Source organism: Haliotis rufescens, unplaced genomic scaffold (genome assembly GCF_023055435.1).
Source record: "Haliotis rufescens isolate VD_foot unplaced genomic scaffold, xgHalRufe1.0.p SCAF_1, whole genome shotgun sequence".
NCBI classification, from domain to species: Eukaryota; Metazoa; Mollusca; class Gastropoda; order Lepetellida; family Haliotidae; genus Haliotis; species Haliotis rufescens.
Genome location: NW_025963779.1, coordinates 62297751 through 62322356, shown reverse-complemented (window position 1 = coordinate 62322356; position 24606 = coordinate 62297751). Strand labels below are relative to the sequence as shown.

General features: G+C 45.0%; 2 protein-coding genes across 2 annotated transcripts in view; both read left to right on the top strand.

Moving 5' to 3' along the window:
• LOC124112581 (proprotein convertase subtilisin/kexin type 5-like) overlaps positions 1–24298 on the top strand; it is a 73249-nt gene extending 48951 nt beyond the window's left edge. The window contains exons 4-16 of the mRNA XM_046472748.2: positions 646–780; positions 1407–1483; positions 1692–1780; positions 2694–2866; positions 3276–3488; positions 4300–4400; positions 6602–6705; positions 7191–7308; positions 7972–8282; positions 16241–16404; positions 17803–17894; positions 19007–19200; positions 22346–24298. Coding sequence (XP_046328704.2) covers positions 646–780; positions 1407–1483; positions 1692–1780; positions 2694–2866; positions 3276–3488; positions 4300–4400; positions 6602–6705; positions 7191–7308; positions 7972–8282; positions 16241–16404; positions 17803–17894; positions 19007–19200; positions 22346–22722 — 2148 coding nt within the window. The 3' untranslated portion in view covers positions 22723–24298. The remainder of the gene's footprint in view (positions 1–645; positions 781–1406; positions 1484–1691; positions 1781–2693; positions 2867–3275; positions 3489–4299; positions 4401–6601; positions 6706–7190; positions 7309–7971; positions 8283–16240; positions 16405–17802; positions 17895–19006; positions 19201–22345) is intronic.
• Positions 10023–13928, top strand: LOC124112582. The gene is made up of 2 exons (XM_048399163.1): positions 10023–10040; positions 10431–13928. Exon 2 carries the CDS (start codon positions 12874–12876, stop codon positions 13837–13839), a length of 966 nt encoding a protein of 321 aa, XP_048255120.1. The 5' UTR covers positions 10023–10040; positions 10431–12873; the 3' UTR covers positions 13840–13928.
• Positions 24299–24606: the final 308 nt, after the last annotated feature.

The window sequence follows — 24606 nt, the reverse complement described above, 5'->3', positions numbered from 1 at the left end:
ACAGTAGAGTGTATCATGTGACAGTTAAGTGCATCATGTGACAGTAGGGTCCATCATGTGACAGTAAGGTGTATGAGGATTGTTAAATATCCTGTGTCAGTGATACTATTGTGAGATATATCATGTGTTGCCATGTTATCGATGAATGTGACCCACACAGTGTGGCCAAACCTTGCTGCGCCACCTTTTCTGATTGACAGCAGAATCTCTTCATAATTTGCACTCTGAGATTGAGATTTAAGAGGCAACCAATTTGTATTTATATATCAAATATCCTTCTGTTTTTTTAGATGTTTCATATAAAGGAGTATTAAAGATGTTTTCTTATGTAAATGTGGCCAGAAATGAAGTTGGAAATACATCAATCTCATGTCAGTATTGAATATGATTCATATGGCAATGTCCCCAAGCAATCACGTTCAGGTTGCACCTGGAACAAGACGTGAGAGTAGAATAGGGATCCTGATCAAGATTCTAAGTAGCACAGTAAGTATGTACTTTTAGGAGAAGGATTTCTTTGCACTTCAAGTGAAACTGCTGTGATGCCATTTCACTAATGGATGCCATAATCATCTGTCCCCTGTGATGGCAGCAGTAAAATGAATGACTTCTTATCTCACGATTGATAACTATTGTTCGTTGCAGCATGGCGGGGCTGCTAATGGATTTGACATGAATGTCATACCAGCATGGATGCGTGGTTACACGGGCAAGGGCGTCGTCATCACGATTCTGGACGATGGGATAGAGAGGAACCACGCTGATCTCATTGACAACTATGTAGGCTTTCACTTTCTGTCATGGTTATGTTGAAATCTGAACTTTACCCAATCTAATTTTATCTTATAAAAGATGATTCTTCATTTCTGAAGATGTTGATTGTTGCACATAATATCAATCATTGATTTGTCTTGTCCAGACTCGGTTATTTACAGACCGCCATCATAGTAGCTGGAGTCCAGCATTAAACAACAAAAAAAGCAAACAAAACATCTTCCAGAAAATAGACAGAGAAACAACTGGCTAGGAATATAGCTGCAAGCCCTGTGTCATGGGAGTCATGAGGTGTACCATCAAAGTTAACCATTAGAAAGTTCCTTATTGGAAATGATTCAACTCTCTCGCTTGATTGGGAGCGGTTGAGTAGCCTAGTGGTTGAAGAGTTCGCTCGTCACGCCGAAGACACGGGTTCGATTCCCTTCGTGGGTACAATGAGTGAAGCCCATTTCTGGTGTCCCCCGCCGTGATATTGCTGGAATATTGCTAAAAGCAGCGTAAAACCGTACACATTCATTCACTCACTCACACTTGCTTGATTGTGTTTCCTTTCTGCCACGTTTATGTGCCAATGTCAAAGTTTCTTGAAATTACATCAAATTTGGACCCAGAGACACATTCTGTTGCAGGATCCCTACGCGAGCTATGATGTCAATGGCCATGATAACGATCCCATGCCGAGATATGATCCCACAAACGAGAACAGGTCTGTAGTCTGTTGATGTGATATATGGTTTTAAACATAAATACACGCTGATGACTAAACAATGTATATTCCCAGAGGTAATGACATGCATTTTCATATGTATTTGAATGTGTACAAAGATACAAAATTTTGATCTCATAAAGGAATAGAGTTCCACAATCGGTTTTGAGGTGTACAATTGGAATGCAATGCGAGGTGTGTGTTCCAGACATGGCACGCGGTGTGCAGGGGAGGTGTCTGCAGCGGCCAACAACTCCAAGTGTGGAGTCGGTATCGCCTACAGGTCCAGAATTGGAGGTACTCACACATTTCTGTCCAGTAAATGTCTGGTTATCATTTGTTTGTGTTTTGTAACTGAAAATTGTGGCATGTGAAATATTGACGTATTTTCACTTCTACACTGATAAGTGTGACATGTTATATGAAATCTATAAATAGACAGGTTTTCCTATTCATGTATAAGCAATATGGGTTTGGGGATATGGGAATGCAGTTCATCCATCCTTCCATCCTTCCATCCTTCCGTCCGTCTGTCCCTTATCAATGGAGGACAAATTTTCTCAAACTCTATTGAAGTTAAAGAAATGAAATTTTACACACTGATGTTACTTGTCACGATCTCAGATGAGTTTGAAAATTGGTGTCTTAATTATTTTCTTCAGAGTTATGGCCCTTTGTTCATCCTTTTCAACTTTGTGCATAAGAGGGGACACCCTTTCTCATAAACTACTGAAGTTACATGAATGAAAGTTTATAAGCTTATCTAAGAGATGCTTATCAAGACTGAGTTTGAATTGGTGCCATAAATATTTTTTATGGCTAGATGTTTTTAGATTTTCAGCATACACAGTTGTGGGCCTTGATCAATGTTATTTTATAAGGTGCATAGTGTCTGCAGTGGGGACAAGTTTTCTCAGAAACTACTAAAGTTAGCTTATCTAAGAGATACTTGTCAGTTTAAGAATTGGTGCCATAAATTATTTTTCCTGAGAGGGATCTTTGTGTGTATTATTTTCACGATTTAATCATTTTTTTCTCTTCTTATGGCTTTATAGGACTTTTTTTTAATAGTTTATATTCACTACTATGAACAAACAAAATTGTCATGAGCCCCATGGCAGGAGATCGTGATAATGCAGTTTGCTTGTGTTATCTCTTGCATGTGTCATATACATGGATGGCACACTTGTATCTTACTCCTGTGTTTCAGGTGTACGTATGTTGGATGGTGAGGTATATGATGCTGTTGAGGCAACATCACTGAGCTTCAACAACACTCACATTGACATCTACTCTGCCAGCTGGGGCCCGGATGACGATGGCCGAGTTGTTGACGGGCCTGGACCGCTCGCCAAGAAAGCATTTAAAGAAGGCATCGTAAAGGTAGAGAAATATGTCAATTCAAGGGAGAACATTTATGATGGGAAATCTTTTCACTCATTAGTCTCCTTCTCATTTTATGGGGGCGGTCGGGTAGCCTAGTGGTTAAAGTGTTCGCTCGCTACACCGAAGCTCCATGGTTTGATTCCCGACATGGGTACAATGTGTGAAACCCATTTCTGGTGTCCCTCGCGGTCATATAGCTGGAATATTGCAGAGTGTGGTGTTAAACAACAAACAACAACGACAGCATTAGATATCAGTTGATATTGTCCCTATACACCCTCAGTTGTGTTCATGTAACCCAGTTCAGTGCATTCATATCATGTGAAGGGCTGCGGTAGTCTATCGACATCAGTTGTGTTGATGTTTTCATCTAACCCTGTTCAATTCATGTTTCTATCTTGTGAAGGGCCGAGGTGGGAAAGGATCAATCTTTGTGTGGGCATCCGGTAACGGTGGCAGTGCGCAAGACTCCTGTAACTGTGATGGGTATACCAACAGTATCTACACCCTCTCCATCAGCAGCACTTCTGAGAAGGGGACGAAGCCATGGTACCTGGAGGAGTGCAGCTCCACCCTTGCCACCACCTACAGCAGTGGCGCCTACAACGAGAAGCAGATCGTGAGTTACCTCAAGCAGCTGTAGAGAATAACCAACAAGCTAGACATCCTCTGTGGTTCACAGTGTTACAGCTCTGTTCTATTATGGCTGCCCTCAAGCTAACCATCACCACAGCTATGTGTTGAGCCCGATATGGATAGCTAACACTGAACTCAGCCACCCAAACAAAGGACCCTCCTGAGTGAAGGAGGGTCTGTGTGATGTGCTTGGTAACGGTGATGGCTTTGGGGATGGCACTGGCCAAACAAATCTATGGTAGAGAATGGAGAATGGGTCCAAGGTGTACAGCATCATAGAATGGAGGTACAACACGCTGGATCATCCAGGATGCTAGCTGGAGGAATTACAGTTTATCTGTCCAGGAAGGAATGGTTTTAGCCTTACAAAATTTATTCGAGATGGACAGATCATACAAGATTTGACCAGGTTACTTTTTGTTTTTCGTTGAGATTCAAGAACATGAAGAAATGTCTGATGAGCCGTGTCATTACACTGAAACACTGAAATCATGCTATTGTTCTCATGTTGTCAATCTGTGATATGAACAGTGAAGCCATGTGACATTATGTTGCTTCAACTGTCAACATGCAGAAATGCTGAAATGAATATGTGCAAATGTCATAAGTTATTCTTCTCTTTGTAACCTATGGGTATTCTTCCCATTTCCTTATCAGATGTTTCAAGTTTACATGATACGTTGACTTTTTAAGTTTACAATACAATAAAATTCAATGCGAAAAAAACACCAGACAGAAAATATATCCTTGAAGCTAATTCATCCTCCTTTTTTTTTCATCCTGACTGCTGACAGACAACGGTGGACCTCCATGACCGGTGCACAAGTTCTCACACAGGAACTTCTGCCTCCGCACCCCTTGCAGCTGGGATTGTAGCCCTAACTCTCGAGGCAAAGTAAGTCTCAGTCACACCATGCACACCACCCTTACAGCCGAGAATGTTGCCCTCGCCCTCCTGGCAAAGTAGGTCTCAGTCACACCATGCACACCACCCTCGCAGCCGAGATTGTTGCCCTCGCCCTCCTGGCAACCTGGCAAAGTAGGTCTCAGTCACACCCTGCACACCACCCTCGCAGGCGAGATTGTTGCCCTCGCCCTCCTGGCAACCTGGCAAAGTAGGTCTCAGTCACACCATGCACACCACCCTCACAGCCGAGAATGTTGCCCTCGCCCTCCTGGCAAAGTAGGTCTTAGTCACACCGTGCACACCACCCTCACAGCCGAGAATGTTGCCCTCGCCCTCCTGGCAAAGTAGGTCTCAGTCACACCATGCACACCACCCTCGCAGCCGAGATTGTTGCCCTCGCCCTCCTGGCAACCTGGCAAAGTAGGTCTCAGTCACACCATGCACACCACCCTCACAGCCGAGATTGTTTCCTTCGCCCTCCTGGCAACCTGGCAAAGTAGGTCTCAGTCACACCATGCACACCACCCTCGCAGCCGAGATTGTTGCCCTCGCCCTCCTGGCAAAGTAGGTCTCAGTCACACCGTGCACACCACCCTCACAGCCGAGATTGTTGCCCTCGCCCTCCTGGCAAAGTAGGTCTCAGTCACACCATGCACACCACCCTCACAGCCGAGATTGTTGCCCTCGCCCTCCTGGCAAAGTAGGTCTCAGTCACACCATGCACACCACCCTCAAACTTTCATTGTAGTCCTCACCCAGTTGTGATCTGGGTTAGAATGTGTACCCAGCACCCCATTCCTCAATCACATCTTTTAGCCCCATCACACCATGTAGCTTCAGTCACACCTTGTACCCTCAGTCACATCAGGTACCCTCAGTCACACCTTGTACCCTCAGTCACACCATGAACCCTCAGTCACACCATGTACCCTCAGTCACACCATGTACCCTCAGTCACACCATGTACCTTCAGTCACACCTTGTAGCCACAGTCACACCTTGTACCCTCAGTCACACCATGTACCCTCAGTCACACCTTGTACCCTCAGTCACACCATGAATCCTCAGTCACACCATGTACCCTCAGTCACACCATGTACCCTCAGTCACACCATGTACCTTCAGTCACACCTTGTAGCCACAGTCACACCTTGTACCCTCAGTCACACCATGTGCCCTCAGTCACACCATGTACCCTCAGTCACACCATGTACCCTCAGTCACACAATGTACCCTCAGTCACACCTTGTACCCTCAGTCACACCATGTACCCTCAGTCACACCATGTACCCTCAGTCACACCAGGTAGCCTCAGTCACACCATGTACCCTCAGTCACACCATGTACCCACAGTCACACCTTGTACCAACAGTCACACCATGTACCCACAGTCACAGCATGTACCCTCAGTCACACCAGGTACCCTCAGTCACACCAGGTACCCTCAGTCACACCAGGTACCCTCAGTCACACCATGTACCCTCAGTCATACCTTGTACCAACAGTCACACCATGTACCCACAGTCACACCAGGTACCCACAGTCACACAATTTAGCCTCAGTCACCGATGTACCCACAGTCACACAATTAAGCCTCAGTCACACCATGTACCCACAGTCACACAAGGTAGCCTCAGTCACACCATGTACCCTCAGTCACACCTTGTACCCTCAGTCACACCAGGTACCCTCAGTCACACCATGTACCCACAGTCACACCTTGTACCCTCAGTCACACCAGGTACCCTCAGTCACACCAGGTACCCTCAGTCACACCATGTACCCACAGTCACACCAGGTACCCTCAGTCACACCATGTACCCTCAGTCACACCATGTACCCTCAGTCACACCATGTACCCACAGTCACACCATGTACCCTCAGTCACACCATGTACCCTCAGTCACACCATGTACCCACAGTCACACCATGTACCCTCAGTCACACCATGTGCCCTAAGTCACACAAGGTGCCCTCAGTCACACCAGGTACCCTCAGTCACACCATGTACCCACAGTCACACCAGGTACCCTCAGTCACACCTTGTACCCACAGTCACACCAGGTACCCTCAGTCACACCATGTACCCTCACTCACACAATGTACCCTCAGTCACACCAGGTACCCTCAGTCACACCTTGTACCCACAGTCACACCAGGTACCCTCACCTTGTATTGTGCTGTTTCAGCCCTAGCTTGACGTGGAGGGACGTCCAGTATATCACGCTGATGGCTGCCACACCAGAACCCTTTGTTGATGGACAGTGGGTTGTCAACGCCTTGAAGAGGAAAGGTAATGAGAGATTACTTCCTTTTGTTGGTACCTGAATAACAGATCAACAGAAATTGATAGTTTGGTTTCCTATTGAGTGTGATACATGTTTGACATTAACATATTTCATATCCCTTTAATCATGTTAATTGAGCTGTTAAAAACTTAATGTCAGATAAAATTCATTTTGGCCTGCAAGGTTAAGAGTTCTACAAGTTTTCTATATGACAAAATCAATTGTTGAGGGGATTTACAGTTTAAGGTCGGTATCTCTGTCGTCAGTTGAGTTAAAAACAGTCAATTTGACAAAGTCGAAAACTCTGCAGCGCCATCAACTTTATTAAATGATTGTGACGTAGGATTTACTGGACAAAAATATCTTTGATTATGTCAACATTTTCATTATTTTTGATGGTGGCATCTGTCTCAATGCTTTTGGAATAAAAGTGTTTTATCCTGCAACTTTTTGAACTGTACCCTCACCTGACTCTTTTGTCTGTTGTTAGTGAGTCTGAGATATGGGTATGGATTGATGGACGGAGACAAGATGGTTGACCTTGCCCTTCAGTGGACCAACGTGCCGGAGCAGCACATCTGTGAAGTTCACTCCGCGCAGCAGAATGTGTTAGTACTACCTCCTGGCTTTATACAGCTGTGAACATCTGGGTCAGAATAGGTCTTCACCAACCCTTGCTTGTCATAAGAGGGCAACTCACAGGATCGGGTGGACAAGCCCTCTGACTTGGTTGATAAATGTCATATCCCAATTGCGTAGTTCATTGTTTGTGATGTCAATCACTGGATTGTTTGACCCAGACTCCATTATTGACAGCCTACCGTCATATAGCTGTAATATTGCTGTGTACGGTATTAAACAACAAAAACAAACAAGCAAACAACATCTTTCCAGTTGGAGTTGATCATTCACCTACAGCATGAATACATGTGGATTAAGAAATGAAATATGTCTTGGCATGATCTGTTGTGTATTAGTGGATAGCTTGGACCTAATAGAGATACTATTTTTATTTAAAGAAAAGCATTTCATACTGAGAGAGATGGTACACTTAACACTGTACAACATTATCTGTTGTCCAATAAGCAATGATGACCTTGAGCTCACCTGCAGCCATGATAGAATACTGGACATTATGCATAAGAATAATGTGTTTAGAGTGTGTTTAATGTTGTGTGATATTGCCATTTCTCAAGACTTGTAATGATAGTTTTGCGACAATTATGACTTTATGGATTTGAGTGAGGAAGTTTTCTCAACTTTTTTTACAGAGCGTTATCAGGTACAAAAGTAACATTAAAAATCCGAACAGATGGATGTGGTGGTACAAACAGGGAGGTGAGGTTCCTGGAGCACGTCCAGGCCAAAGTGTCGCTAAATGCCCACCGTCGCGGTGACGTCAAAATATACCTCACCTCTCCCAGTGGGACGAGATCCACACTTCTACCACGACGCCCAAATGATTCGATGGGTGGAAACTTCAACAATTGGCCGTTTCTGTCCGTCCACTTCTGGGGGGAGCGGTCAGAAGGGGAGTGGACGCTGGAGATTGAGGATGCTGGCAGCTATGGGTCCGGGGGAGGTAGTTTGTCCCCCTACTCCTCTCTGCCCTACTTTGGGCGCAACTATCGCTATAACGGCTTGTCTATTCTCCCTGTTACTGTGCTTGGTATGTTGCTTGTTTTCTTTTTGCAAATAGGCTTAAAACAAAATGTGTTTCAGATCACTTGATTTAGGGACCAGTAATTTATTACAGGGGGTTGGGTTTGGGTGTCCGAGCTTTTGGATGCGCTAATCTACTGAAAATGATGACCCTGATCTAATGCTTGTCATATTTTGGGATGTCCCTCCCCATCTCCTTGTACATTTTTTTCCACACTCCCTGAAAATACAAAATACAAAAGCACTTCATGTGTTATTATTAAATGGCCTTCTTTTTATGACCCTCCCCAAATATGTTTATTAGTTTTTATGAACCTCCTTTGGTGACCCTCCCCTTATTCCCTCTGACCCCCATCCCCTACCCCTATGTATATGTATAAATAGTGTTAAATATTTACCCTATATTCTGCTGAATCTTTTTGAAAAATGCTATTGCAAATACTATGCTTATAGATTAATGTCACTTTTGATATTTTATTAATATGTGATATTGGAACACATAATATTTTAGGCCTAATATTCTTAATGGCAGTCAACAGCAGTCACAGCTGTCAGATACCAGTTGAATGAAGAGCCATTAAGTTTTGAGTCTTGTGGTGAATGTTTTGTATGTAGTGTGTGTGGTATATGTATTGTATGTTATACTTACAATAAAAAACGGGACAGGGTTGCTGGATGATATGTCTTGACTGCTAAAAGTGATAGAAACACTCGTAAAATCATCTACTGTTGGGTTAAGCACATGGACATTTTAAAAACACATAACTGTACTGCTTTTTGTTCAGATCCATGATATATCTAAACCTACTCAATCATTTTCCACACATGACTAACGTACAGACAAGTGCGACGTGACTGATGTACAGACAGGTGAGACATGACTGATGTACAGACAAGTGAGACGTGACTGATGTACAGACAGATGAGACATAAGTGAACAACACACAGGTGAGACATGACTGATGTATAGACAGGTGAGACATGACTGATGTACAGACAAGTGAGACATGACTGATGTACAGACAGTTAAGACCAGACAGGTGAGACCTGAGAGATGTACACACAGGTGAGACATGACTGATGTACAGACAGGTGAGACATGACTGATGTACAGACAAGTGAGACGTGACTGATGTACAGACAGATGAGACATAACTGAACAACACACAGGTGAGACATGACTGATGTACAGACAGGTGAGACATGACTGATGTACAGACAAGTGAGACATGACTGATGTACAGACAGTTAAGACCAGACAGGTGAGACCTGAGAGATGTACACACAGGTGAGACATGACTGATGTACAGACAGGTGAGACATGACTGATGTACAGACAAGTGAGACGTGACTGATGTACAGACAGATGAGACATAACTGAACAACACACAGGTGAGACATGACTGATGTACAGACAGGTGGGACATGACTGATGTACAGACAGGTGAGACATGACTGATGTACAGACAGGTGGGACATGACTGATGTACAGACAGGTGAGACATGACTGATGTACAGACAGGTGAGACATGACTGATGTACACACAGGTGAGACATGACTGATGTATAGACAGGTGAGACATGACTGATGTACAGACAGGTGGGACATGACTGATGTACAGACAGGTGGGACATGACTGATGTACAGACAGGTGGGACATGACTGATGTACAGACAGGTGAGACATGACTGATGTACAGACAGGTGGGACATGACTGATGTACAGACAGGTGAGACATGACTGATGTACAGACAGGTGGGACATGACTGATGTACAGACAGGTGGGACATGACTGATGTACAGACAGGTGAGACATGACTGATGTACAGACAGGTGAGACATGACTGATGTACAGACAGGTGGGACATGACTGATGTACAGACAGGTGGGACATGACTGATGTACAGACAGGTGAGACATGACTGATGTACAGACAGGTGAGACATGACTGATGTACAGACAGGTGAGACATGACTGATGTACAGACAGGTGAGACATGACTGATGTATAGACAGGTGAGACATGACTGATATACAGACAGATGAGACATTACTGAACAACACACAGGTGAGACATGACTGATGTATAGACAGGTGAGACATGACTGATATACAGACAGATGAGACATTACTGAACAACACACAGGTGAGACATGACTGATGTATAGACAGGTGGGACATGACTGATGTACAGACAAGTGAGACATGACTGATGTACAGACAGTTAAGACCAGACAGGTGAGACCTGAGATATGTACATACAGGTGAGACATACAGACAGGTAAGACCAGACAGGTGAGACATGACTGATGTACATACAGGCAAAACTTGATATACTACTACTACTCAAGTTTTGATAGAGATTAGATGTATTTGTAAATATTTTCTTAACATTTGTTTCTAAAGTTGACTGGTATATATTTATTTTTTGCTTGCTTCTTTCTGCTTTGTGCTAGTGTATTGTTTTGATGTTCTTTCTGTGAGTCTAGTGAAGGTAAGTTGTAGCCAGAAGACTTTCACCAATTCTAGTTTGCTTCTGCTTTGTGTGTAAGCTCTCGTCACCTACTGTCTCGATCTCAATTAATTCACTTTATCATTGTGATAACAAACAAAATGTTTTACCTCTCTCATTGAAGTAATTCATATGTATGTAGATCCATTTCAGTTTACTTGGATTGATTGTGATAAATATCTGTAAATGTGAAAGTTGTGATTTTTCATGTATGTTACCAGTTAGTAATTTCTTTACTGATCTTTTGATATTTACAGATTATGTTAAGATCCAGTAATGGACAACAGTTGATATTTTAATTACATTAATTAATACGTTACCACTGTTATACCGAGGCTGTTGTCTCCCACAACTGCCCTTATAGCGAAATCTACCACAGAGATTCAATTACCTCATGCAGCACGTGCGTAGCCACCTGAGCTGCCATGTGATACCCTTCACTCTTGTCTCAGCAAGACGTTCAAAGACTGCTCGGAAGCGTTCCTGTTTCTTCATCCTTTGGTGATATTTATTACTGTTTATTAAAAGCATATAAACTGTATCTATTGAGGGCGTTTGCTTTAACTATGCTTGGAAATATTTTTCCCGCCAAAAGGAAAAAAAATTCCCGCCCTTTTCTCTATATACTTAGGGGGTGTTTTGTCTGCACGTTGCGTCTTACGTTCCCCTGTTAAAGTATGTTTGGTTTTTTTTACATCACCTATTTCTCTCACGCTAAAATATGTGTATGTTCTATATTTTCGCATTACTCGTTTATTTTCTTGTGAAAATGTTCGTTGTGAATATTTGTGGCGCTTGTGTTGTAACCATGTTTTGTTCTTTGTTTATAGCTTAAACAATGTCTGACATGGACACTTCACCGTGCTCCACCCCCTCCACTCCCGCAACCAGGCGTTGCGCGCTGTGCCGCAAATTTCTATCGGCCCGTGATTCCCACGGTCGTTGCCCGCGGTGCAGGGTTCCTTGCGGGGACACCCGGTGCGCCCTGTGCAACGGTCTCGGGCCTGAGGCGTTCGAGCGCTACAGGCTCTACGTGCAGTCTGTCTCCATCCCTGAGGTGGCCGGCTCGTCCGGTCGGGGTCCCCTTGCGGGTACCACTTCCACGTCTGCAGCAGATCCCCCGGCGGCCCTTGGGCTGACCGGGGACTCCGTTACCGCGTTGACTCCAAGCTGGCGTCCTTATACCAAGATAGGCCGCTGGCTGTTCTGTCCCCGGCCTCTTCGGTGGCCTTTCGGTTCGGACGTGGGGTCTTTCGGTGCGACGGGGGGGCTCCCGACGGGGTCACCGGTCCTTCCCCCGAACCGTTGGGTCCGCTATCGGTTAAGGACTGGGTGGCCATGCTTTATGAACTCTTTGAGGACATGCCCAAGCCCTTGCCAGTACCGCGTGGAATCCACGGCTCCGTGGGTTCCGCTGAGGTCTACGAGGAGTCGTCCGACAAGGCTTTCCCCGCTTCAACCTTGTTGCGCGGTATTAGGCCTTCCCTGGAGAAAGCTTTTGCAGCAGCCTCCGGTCGGGGACTCCCTTTGCACCGCCGTCATGGAGAAAGGTTTCATTCCCGGTGCATGACCGCGGAGGCCCACGTCGAGCGTTTGGGTGTTCGTGCCCCACCAGGCTACCTTGCAGCAGTTAGACACCCTCGCTAGGCGCTCCATGCTCGCTATGTCGCACGGGGATACCTACTTGGCAGCAGCGGCCAGTCTGGTCGAAGGTTCTCCCACGGACCAAAACCAGCGCATTTACAACTGTTAAATCGGTTTAAATGCTTTGCTTGAGTACGTCGCCGGGGCTTCGGCCTTTCTTTCTGGCACGTGCCACTTCCTCAGACCGCAAGCGTACCTTGCCGCCTCCTTTCGCAGCCTTGGTCTGCACGGACCCTGTTTAATAACAAGATCCCTGGCGTTCTCAAAGAACAACAGGCTGCTGTGTCTGCTGAGGCCTCTCGGCACAAGCTGGATCTTGTTGGGTCCTTGCATCAACGCCTAGGTGCCGGGTGCCATGATGCTGCGGCCGGTAGGTCCAAGGGGTCGGGTCCTTCTTCCTCCGGGAGGGAGCCCCGCCCCGAGGACGCCGGTAAGGGCAATCTGCCGCCCTTTTGCGGGAAGAAGGGACACTGGGGGCAGCCGAAACCGTCTAAGGACGGCAAGGGCTCCTCCAGGTGACTCTCACTGGAGGGGTTCGTATGCCGACAGCGTCAACTTAGGTTGGCCCGTAGGCGAACCCGAGACACTCGACCCTGGACAGTTACGCCTGCCGCAGCCTGTCAGGCCTCCCTTTCCTTCCCCGGTAGGAGCCAGACTCCAGACTTACTGGGAGAATTGGGAACAAGTGTTCGACGACCCCTGGGTGGTCAACATGATCCGGTACGGCTATCGGCTAGATCTCAAGGCGGATCCGCCGCTCACCGCCACCCCGTTGGAAGGTTTCTATTCGGAAGCCGATCTTCCCATCCTTGCCGATGCCATTGGCAGGTTGGTGGAGAAGAGGGCGGTACGGGAGTTAGCCCTACCAGAAATAACACCAGGGTTTTACTCCAGGATATTTCTCGTTCCCAAGAAGGACAGTGCCGAACTCAGAATGATTCACAACCTGAAATCTTTCAACGAGTTTTACCTACACAAACCGCCCAAGTTCGGAATGTTGACCTTGGCGGACCTGAAAGCACTGATCATGGCCGCCGACTGGCTCGCATCGATCGACCTGAAGGATGCTTATCTGCATGTTCTGATTCATTCGGACCATCATAGGTATCTCAGGTTCGTCTTTCAAGGCCGGCGAATGGGTAGCACTCCCATTCAACCTATCGTCCGCTCCCTGGCTGTTCACCCGGTTAACCAGCCCCCTTGTGGGGTTCCTCCACAAGAGGGGTATCAGGTACTTCGCGTACCTGGACGACTCGCTAGTGGTCAATCGAATGACGGACACCCTGTCAAGCCACCTCGATTTCGCACTTCAGCTCTTTGAGCAATTGGGGTGGATTGTCAATCTCCCCAAGAGCGAGTTAACCCCCTCGCAGAACTTGAAGTTCATCGGAGGTCGGTTCGACACGGTGACCCATCGCCTCTTTGTCCCCCAAGATCGGTGGCACATGATTCAGGCGATGATTGCCAAAGTCTTCGCGGTGCAACAGACTGTTCACTTTTGGGAACAGCTGTTAGGGCTACTTGTATCAGCCCAAGACTGCACCGAACGCAGGGCAGTTCAATCTGCACGCGTGGATGTTGTCACCGAGCGACTGAGGAGAAAAGGTTTCTCTCGTCGGGCGTCTCGGGCATACGTTAGTATGCATCGTGATTCTACCCAGAAGGTGTATAATGCACGCTGGGCTATTTTCACGAAGTGGTGTTGTAAACATCACATTCATTCGCCAGATAAGGTATCTGTGCTGGATATTGCTCGTTTCATGTCTCACTTATGAAACAGAAACTCTCCGGGGGTTCCATTGCAAACTATGTCTCATCCGTTGCTACGGTACGGGGCGTTGCTATGGCTACAAGTCTCTCAAAAGAGCCGGTGATTCGGGGTATTATCAAGGGTTTCAAGCAGCAAGATCTTAAAAAGGGCCGCCTTCGGGCACCGGCCTGGGATCTCTCCTTAGTGTTGCAATCACTTACGAAGGCTCCGGGCGAACCCTTGAGTAGTGCTTAGTTCCGGCATGTGACTTGGAAAACAGCATTTCTCCTCTCCTTTGCCACGGCGGCAGGAGTGTCGGAAATACACGCACTCGATGTCACCAAGGTTCGATTCGATAGGGGCGACGAAGGAGCGGTCCGCCTGGGCCTGCTCATGGGCTTCGTCGCTAAGAATCAGAAATTTGGCCAAACGGAGAGAGAATTCACTGTAAGATCACTCAATGAAATTTTACATCCTGCTGATACCGAGGACAGATCACTGTGTCCGGTTAGGCCTCGAATGAACGTAGACAAGGGCGCGACCGTCTGTTCATATCGTGTAACCCTAATCGGACTGATGACATAACTCGCAACTCGATTTCGTTATGGCTTCGTTCTGTCATCAATCTGGCATACCGGTCACGGGGGGTACCGGTTGCGGGGTCAAACCCGCACGAGATCCGTGCGCTAGCGACAACATTTGCCCTACACTCTAATATCTCTGTTCACAGAATATTGAGAGGTTGTTACTGGCGTTCTGACTCGGTATTTGCCAATCATTACCTCAGAAAGGTTGCTGATGAAGACGTGGAAGGTGTGCACCGTCTTGGGCCGCTGATCGCAGCGCAAGCGATCATCTAAGGGGTGTGCCTAGCGCAGTTCCGAAATCCTCAGGCTTCAGACCTTTGCACGGTGGTCAATCTGGGTCGACTCCAATGTTCCCACCGCCGTGGGTAATAGGAGTGGGGGGTCCCGCAAACCAGCGCTCTCACAACACAGGTGAGGCGGCATTTTGTGTGTTTTGTCCTTATTTGTATTTTTGACAATTATTTATTTAATTGTCCGTCATGTGTTCCAACCTTGTAATGCATGCTTACAAATACTGGAATTAGGTCACGCGCCTATCGCATACTTTAAGTAGGCTTGCTTTGGGATATACAGTCTGGATGAAATTAATTTCCCTCTTCTCGACTGTTTAACCTGATCTAAGATTCAGCTCACACGGGTACTGTGTTCTCATCCGCTGCGGCGATGAAATACCTATCCAGTGAGGCCGTTTGGAGTCACCAATCATTTGGCAAAGACGATTGAGCCTTGCGGTATGCGCTTGACAGTGCTTTGGTATTCCTATAGGGTAACGCCAAGCTGGGAGCATGTGCATCGTGTGCTTCCGCCTTGTTTACTTCCGATGGTCGGAAAAGGAACAACGAGCAGTCAGGTTTGGGTTGTAGCGCTCCCCACCGCCTACTGTGGTAATCAGCCTCGGTATAACAGTGGTAGCATATTACTTAATGTAATTTGTAGAATTTTCCTATTCGGAATATTCTATAAGTAATACGTTACCACTTGGCTGATGCCCGCCCGACTGTCCCCCAAGCACTTGCTCTCACAAGAGACAAGAGTGAAGGGTGTCACATGGCAGCTCAGGTGGCTACGCACGTGCTGCATGAGGTAATTGAATCGCTGTGGTAGATTTCGCTATAAGAGCAGTTGTGGGAGACAACAGCCTCGGTATAACAGTGGTAACGTATTACTTATAGAATATTCTGAATAGGAAAATTCTACAAGTTTTAGTCAGTTGTAGTATCTGTGGGAAACTCAGTACCCATCTTAAACAGGGGGTGGATTAAGATGAAGGTGTTGGCACTGTGGCCACTGAGCTGTGAGGTACTCATCATGGTGATTGCCATGGCAGCAGACTTAGAACTGTTGCTGATTACAGTCTAGCTGTACTCTCCTTCTGTTGTACACAGGCACTTTACAGCAGTGGTCTCTGATCCTGCATGGTACGGCATCAGATCCCGTCCACCTTCTCCCCGAGGGTTCTCAGGAGCCTGCTACATCCACACCAGCACCATCCACTCCAGCATCAGACAAAGTGTCCACTCAGGCCCCAGGCACTGGACCCACCACACCGGTAAGAGAGGGCAGATGGTGTCTCCACCTGTGAGGTCCTATTTTCATTTATATGCTGTTAGGATTTGTCTTTAAAAAACATCCAGCCTTTCCTAGGGTTTTATCGTCGCCGACATAGACCATCTAGTGTAGTGCGTAATATATGATGACATATAAGATCTATAAAAAAACTACAAATGATTATCAACACAATTCATTTGACCCCCCAAAAATGGACAAAACATGAGAATGCGTGACAAAAGAGGCCACTAAGTTCAACATTTTCAGGATTTGTTGGGGTTTTTTCCCCCGACATATAATGCGGGGGGATATAGCAATCAGCCAGTCTGTCTGTCCGTCTGTCCGTCCGTAATCATTTCCTTTTCCGGGGCAGAACTCGAAAATAATTCAGTGTATTTGATCGACACTTGGCATATCTATCAGTCACATACTGAAGTTGTGCCTTTTGCTATTTAGAATTTTAGAAATTTTTATTTTTTATGTTTCCATGGTAACAAGTTGGACTTAGGTTCTATAAGGGTGGTGTTCGTTTCCGGAGCATAACTCAAAAAACGTTAAATACTTTCTTACAAAACTTTGCATGTCTACCAGGCACATACTGAACTGGTGCCTTTTGCTATTTAGAAATTTTTATTTTTTTATTTTTTACGTTTCCATGGCAACAAGTTGGATTTAAGTTTTCATATAAGGTGGGTTCACTTATGGAGTATAACAAATAAATTGTTAAATATTTCCTTGCCAAACATTGCATGTCCATATATAAAGTACATACTGAACAGGTGCCATTTGATATTAAGGAGTTTTAGAAATGTTTATTTTAGAATTTCCAATGCAGCTCTTTTGACACGGGATAAGAGAAATGTTGGGTCATTTACCTGGTTTGGGACAATAACGTGTTAAAATGGGTGGGGGATATAGATGACTTCGTTGACTATACGCTTGTTTCTTGTAATTTGTCATTTGTTTGCATTAAAAAAAACCACAGAAACACACGTTTTACTTTCCATTTCATATGGATGCGACCATGGTGTATTTTTTGTTGGTAAACAATGTATGCTTCTTAAAGAACATTCAACTCTTGACTTATATTACATACAGAATTGCACATTTACTTGTTGTTACTTTACAGACAGCTGACGGGGGGATATGTCATCTTTCTGATGACTCTTGTTTGGTGGGGTGGGGGAGATGTCTCAAGAAATTAAGTTTTTCATCTGACATCAAACTGTTGAACTGGTCCCTAAGTAGGCTTCTACATATGAGGTGTCAGCAGATTTGAAGTTATGTTCATGTCTAGAAGTTATGGCACTGTTGTCATGCAATCATTACCACCTGTCCTATGAAATCAGCTATTTCATGTCTTACTAATGATGCTGTATGTTCTGTGTTTGTCCTGCAGTATGAGTGTGACCAGCAGTGCGCCAACAACTGCACTGGCCCCAGTCCCGCACAGTGCGTGCAGTGTGCTAACTTCAGGGTCAGCTCCACAGGGTAAGTCCATTCCAGTCCAACTTGCTGTTCACCCTGTCTTCAGGCTCTCGTTGCTGCTGACTGATCTTTGTGACACAGTTATTGAAGGATTTATGCGAAATTAAGATGAAAGGTGCATTTCAGCAGAAATCTGAAGTAGAGAAGGTGAATGGTCTTATTTGTTGTTACTGAATGTGCTGGCATGGCATAAAGCCAAGCTGGTTGTCTATGCTGTGGTACACTGGCATGGTTGTCTATGCTGTGGTACACTGGAGTGGTTGTCTATGTTGTGAGACACTAGTGTGGTTGTTTATGCTGATATATACTGAGCTTGTTGTCTCTACTGTGGTATACTGGCATGGTTGTCTATGCTGTGATGCAATGGTGTGGTTGTTCATGCTGTTTTTACTGACCAGGTTGTCTATGCTGTGTTAAGCTGAGCTGGATGTCTATGCTGTGTTAAGCTGAGCTGGTTGTTTATGCTGTGTTAAGCTGAGCTGGTTGTCTATGCTGTGTTAGGCTGAGCTGGTTGTCTATGCTGTGTTAAGCTGAGCTGGTTGTCTATGCTGTGTTAAGCTGAGCTGGTTGTCTATGCTGTGTTAAGCTGAGCTGGTTGTCTATGCTGTGTTAAGCTGCGCTGGTTGTCTATGCTGTGTTAAGCTGAGCTGGTTGTCTATGCTGTGTTAAGCTGAGTTGGTTGTCTATGCTGTGTTAGGCTGAGCTGGTTGTCTTTGCTGTGTTAAGCTGAGCTGGTTGTCTATGCTGTGTTAAGCTGAGCTGGTTGTCTATGCTGTGTTAAGCTGAGTTGGTTGTCTATGCTGTGTTAAGCTGAGCTGGTTGTCTTTGCTGTGTTAAGCTGAGCTGGTTGTCTATGCTGTGTTAAGCTGAGCTGGTTGTCTATGCTGTGTTTAGCTGAGCTGGTTGTCTATGCTGTGTTAAGCTGGGCTGGTTGTCTGTGCTGTGTTAAGCTGAGCTGGTTGTCTATGCTGTGTTAAGCTGGGCTGGTTGTCTGTGCTGTGTTAAGCTGAGCTGGTTGTCTATGCTGTGTTAGGCTGAGTTGGCTGTCTGTGCTGTGTTAAGCTGAGATGATTGTCTATGCTGTGTTAAGCTGAGCTGGTTGATTGTCCTTGCAGCGAGTGTGTACAAGAGTGTCCACCAGTCGGCTTCTACAAGGAACTGAAGATGTGTCAAAGCTGTCATCAGTCATGCAGTACCTGCCAAGGACCACTCTTGTCGGATTGCATCAAGTGTCGTGATGGCCACTATCTCTTGATCACTTCAAAGGAGCATGTGTGTGTTGAAGAATGCTTTGACGGCTTCTATAAAAGTGAGTTTATTCAAATAACCATGTTTGGGGTATTACATGCCTGATGTGTATGTGTGTGTGGGTGTGTGTCTGGGCATACATGTGTGAGCCTGTGTGTATATTTACAGGCTTACATTCATAAGTGTTGGTGTGTGTGGACATACATTCATAAGTGTGTGTGTGTGTGGACATACATTCATAAGTGTTGGTGTGTGTGGACATACATTCATAAGTGTGGGTGTGTGTGGACATACATGCATAAGTGTTGGTGTGTGTGGACATACATTCATAAGTGTGGGTGTGTGTGGACATACATTCATAAGTGTTGGTGTGTGTGGACATACATTCATAAGTGTGGGTGTGTGTGGACATACATTCATAAGTGTGGGTGTGTGTGGACATACATGCATAAGTGTGGGTGTGTGTGGACATACATTCATAAGTGTGGGTGTGTGTGGACATACATTCATAAGTGTGGGTGTGTGTGGACATACATGCATAAGTGTGGGTGTGTGTGGACATACATGCATAAGTGTGGGTGTGTGTGGACATACATGCATAAGTGTGGGTGTGTGTGGACATACATGCATAAGTGTGGGTGTGTGTGGACATACATGCATAAGTGTGGGTGTGTGTGGACATACATTCATAAGTGTGGGTGTGTGTGGACATACATTCATAAGTGTGGGTGTGTGTGGACATACATTCATAAGTGTGGGTGTGTGTGGACATACATGCATAAGTGAGGGTGTGTGTGGACATACATGCATACGTGTGGGTGTGTGTGGACATACATGCATAAGTGTGGGTGTGTGTGGACATACATGCATAAGTGTGGGTGTGTGTGGACATACATTCATAAGTGTGGGTGTGTGTGGACATACATTCATAAGTGTGGGTGTGTGTGGACATACATTCATAAGTGTGGGTGTGTGTGGACATACATGCATAAGTGTGGGTGTGTGTGGACATACATGCATAAGTGTGGGTGTGTGTGGACATACATGCATAAGTGTGGGTGTGTGTGGACATACATGCATAAGTGTGGGTGTGTGTGGACATACATGCATAAGTGTGGGTGTGTGTGGACATACATTCATAAGTGAGGGTGTGTGTGGACATACATGCATACGTGTGGGTGTGTGTGGACATACATGCATAAGTGTGGGTGTGTGTGGACATACATGCATAAGTGTGGGTGTGTGTGGACATACATTCATAAGTGTGGGTGTGTGTGGACATACATTCATAAGTGTGGGTGTGTGTGGACATACATTCATAAGTGTGGGTGTGTGTGGACATACATGCATAAGTGTGGGTGTGTGTGGACATACATGCATAAGTGTGGGTGTGTGTGGACATACATGCATAAGTGTGGGTGTGTGTGGACATACATGCATAAGTGTGGGTGTGTGTGGACATACATGCATAAGTGTGGGTGTGTGTGGACATACATTCATAAGTGTGGGTGTGTGTGGACATACATTCATAAGTGTGGGTGTGTGTGGACATACATGCATAAGTGTGGGTGTGTGTGGACATACATGCATAAGTGAGGGTGTGTGTGGACATACATGCATAAGTGTGGGTGTGTGTGGACATACATTCATGAGTGACTCTGACCATACATTCATGAGTGAGGTTGTGTGTGGATATGAAAGAGTGTTTTTTACATGCATAAGTGTGGGTGTGTGTGGACATACATTCATAAGTGTGGGTGTGTGTGGACATACATGCATAAGTGTGGGTGTGTGTGGACATACATGCATAAGTGAGGGTTTGTCGGGACATACATGCATAAGTGAGGGTTTGTCGGGACATACATGCATAAGTGAGGGTTTGTCGGGACATACATGCATAAGTGAGGGTTTGTCGGGACATACATGCATAAGTGAGGGTGTGTCTGACCATACATTCATAAGTGAGGGTGTGTCTGGACATACATTCATAAGTGAGGGTGTGTCTGGACATACATGCATAAGTGAGGGTGTGTCTGGACATACATGCATAAGTGAGGGTGTGTCTGGACATACATTCATAAGTGAGGGTGTGTCTGGACATACATGCATAAGTGAGGACGTGTCAGGACATACATGCATAAGTGAGGGTGTGTCTGGACATACATGCATAAGTGAGGGTGTGTCGGGACATACATGCATAAGTGAGGGTGTGTCTGGACATACATGCATAAGTGAGGGTGTGTCTGGACAGACATTCACAAGTGAGGGTGTGTCTGGACAGACATTCATAAGTGAGGGTGTCTCGGGACATACATGCATAAGTGAGGGTGTGTCAGGACAGACATTCATAAGTGAGGGTTTGTCGGGACATACATGCATAAGTGAGGGTGTGTCCTTGACAGACATTCATAAGTGAGGGTGTGTCTGGACATACATGCATAAGTGAGGGTGTGTCAGGACATACATGCATAAGTGAGGGTGTGTCTGGACAGACATTCATAAGTGAGGACGTGTCTGGACATACATTCATAAGTGAGGGTGTGTCTGGACAGACATTCATAAGTGAGGGTGTGTCTGGACATACATGCATAAGTGAGGACCTGTCAGGACATCCATGCTTGAGTGAGGGTGTGTCTGGACAGACATTCATAAGTGAGGGTGTGTCTGGACATACATGCACAAGTGAGGGTGTGTCTGGACATACATGCATAAGTGAGGGTGTGTCAGGACATACATTCATAAGTGAGGGTGTGTCTGGACAGACATTCATAAGTGAGGGTGTGTCTGGACAGACATTCATAAGTGAGGGTGTGTCTGGACATACATGCATAAGTGAGGACGTGTCAGGACATCCATGCTTGAGTGAGGGTGTGTCTGGACAGACATTCATAAGTGAGGGTGTGTCTGGACATACATGCATAAGTGAGGGTGTGTCAGGACATACATTCATAAGTGACTGACCATACATTCATGAGTAAGGTTGTGTGTGGATATGAAAGAGTGTCTTTTTTTTCTGGTGCATGCATGGTATTTGTATGAGATAAAAAATGGTCTTAGTCTTAAAGACTCACTGGTGAGGTAAAATTGTTTCAGTACGGCTCAAACTGATTTAAATGAAATATCAGAAAGACATCTGGGATCTGATGAAGTTACACAAGGACTTTCATTAACTCTTGTTTATGTACAATGTCTTATTTTCCCTGCAGATAATGGTCAATGTCTGAGGTGCTCCAGGATGTGCGAGAAATGTTCCGATCTCTCCAACAAGTGCACTGCCTGTGTGGCTGGGAAGGTATTGTGGAAAGAGAAGTGTGTTGACAAGGGAGACCACCGCCTGAAAGGACAGCGGTCGTCACTCAACATCTGGATGCCTGACTCAATACGTAGTGTTGTGGTGGTACTAGTGTCTATATGTGCAGGCTTGATTGTACTCATACTTGCTGTTGCTGGGTTCATATACGCCAAAACCAACCAGCGCCTATGCTGGTCCTATTATAATTACAACAAATTACCTTCAAGTGATAAGGAGTCCCTAATTGGCCTAACAAGAGCAGATTTAGATAACGAAGATGACATGAGCTAGTTTCCTGTGATACATTATTGTTGACTATAATATATCTGTGCATAATTCCAAGAATGTCACCCGATACAGCAGAGGCGCTTGCTTCCATTTGCAGCAGTTTTTTACATCTTCTGTTTATTTTGTATGACACGATAAACCTCAGGCCTTCATTTTGACACACCTTGTTTATTACATCGTGAAGGTTAGGTACAGATGTCACAAAGCTGTTAGAAGATAGACTTTTCCTTCTCTGAGAGGCTGAAGATATTATTACCGTTGAAGTTCAGTTTTTTTAACAGTTTACAGTGGTGTAAGATGGGAACACTTTAAAGTCTTTCTTCACCTCATTGTTTCACTGGTGCAGCATTACAATACTGTGTCTATTGAAATTCCGGTCCTCCGGGCAGGGCCCACTCGCACAAAGCCATCTTAGCATTAAGATTATCTTAAGCATATGTAAACGTCTGGGAGTTATGATCATCTTAGCGCTAAGATTGCTTTGTGCATGTGGGCCCTGAGCTGTCAGGGTGCTGGACATATAAGCCTGGCTCTGTGCAGCTGGACATACACTGGGTACTGAAGCTGAGCCTCGTGTGTATCCTGTCCTCATCAGTAATTCCCTGTGGGTAAATGGATAAACTGTCTCGTATCACTAAGGGTTTATGTTTAGTATCAGAATTCATTTGATCATTAAATCTTGATTTTTGCAGCAAAATATATCCTATGTATATAACCAAGAAGGATGTCTAAGCCATTCTAACAGAGGTGGTTCAATCTAGTTTAACAGACTGTTTGAAATTAAGCTTGATAATGATCAAAGGGACTTAACTAGCCACAATCATTTTTGGTCAATGAGTTACAACAACCATAAACCTCATAAATGCTTTTAAAAAATATGTTTCAGAGAACTTTTCTCTGGGCTTATGTGTGAAGTAGAGTTATCTCCCCTGTTGTAGTCCCATCTTCAATCACTGAAGGGAACTAAGAGCAGTAGGAGATGTTGAATCTATTGAATCAAAACAGATCCTCTTGTCTCAGCGTTAGATCAAACTTGTTTCTTTGTTTCTTGGAATATGTATGTATATGTTACAAATGGAATAATCATTTTCTATTTTTTTACATCCCACAAACACTAAACTGATGCACAATATAACATAAATCTAAAAGGTGATATATGCTGGTTGCTATAAAAATGGCATTCTTTATTAGACATGAGATAATGTTTTGTTTCTATGGCTTTTCTGATTTTCATACAATTTGTAAATACTGTTGTGTACATTGATCATATCAAACCTTCCACCTCCATATCAATCACTGTTGATCTGCCGTGGCGCCAAGCTGCAGGCTGCAGGCTCCAGGCTCCAGGCTTTATACGTAGCCTAAGATGCTGGTAATTCCTGACCTACCATAGTAATGTTATGGCATAGATGGACTTCTCATGACAGGACTGTATTGTTATATCAAGGTGCGGGAGTCTTATAGTTTTAACAACTGTAGCTTCTTAAATTTGTTCTCTACACAATACTGTCTTGGAGCACAACAGCAAAATTCCCCAGTACCACAAATATCCCATCAGCCGGTAAAGTGATTACCAGTAGATGGAACAAAAAATATATCTCCAAAAAGCAGGCTTTGCTGGGTCTAGATCTTGCCGGATGAAACATGACTTTCTTTTTTCATGTTTAATACAACTGCAATATCAAAGTATCTATGAGCCTTGCAATTAATAAGGATAGGAACCAGCACTCTGTCCCCATCATAGCACTGCCACTTTGGTCATTGTGTATGTTAAAATACAGGAGTTGTTGGAGATTATTATAGCACTAAGATTGTGTCTTGGAATGGACACACTGTGAAGATGAGCTTACTGTGTGCCTGGTACATGGTTGTTTCACAGACGGCAGA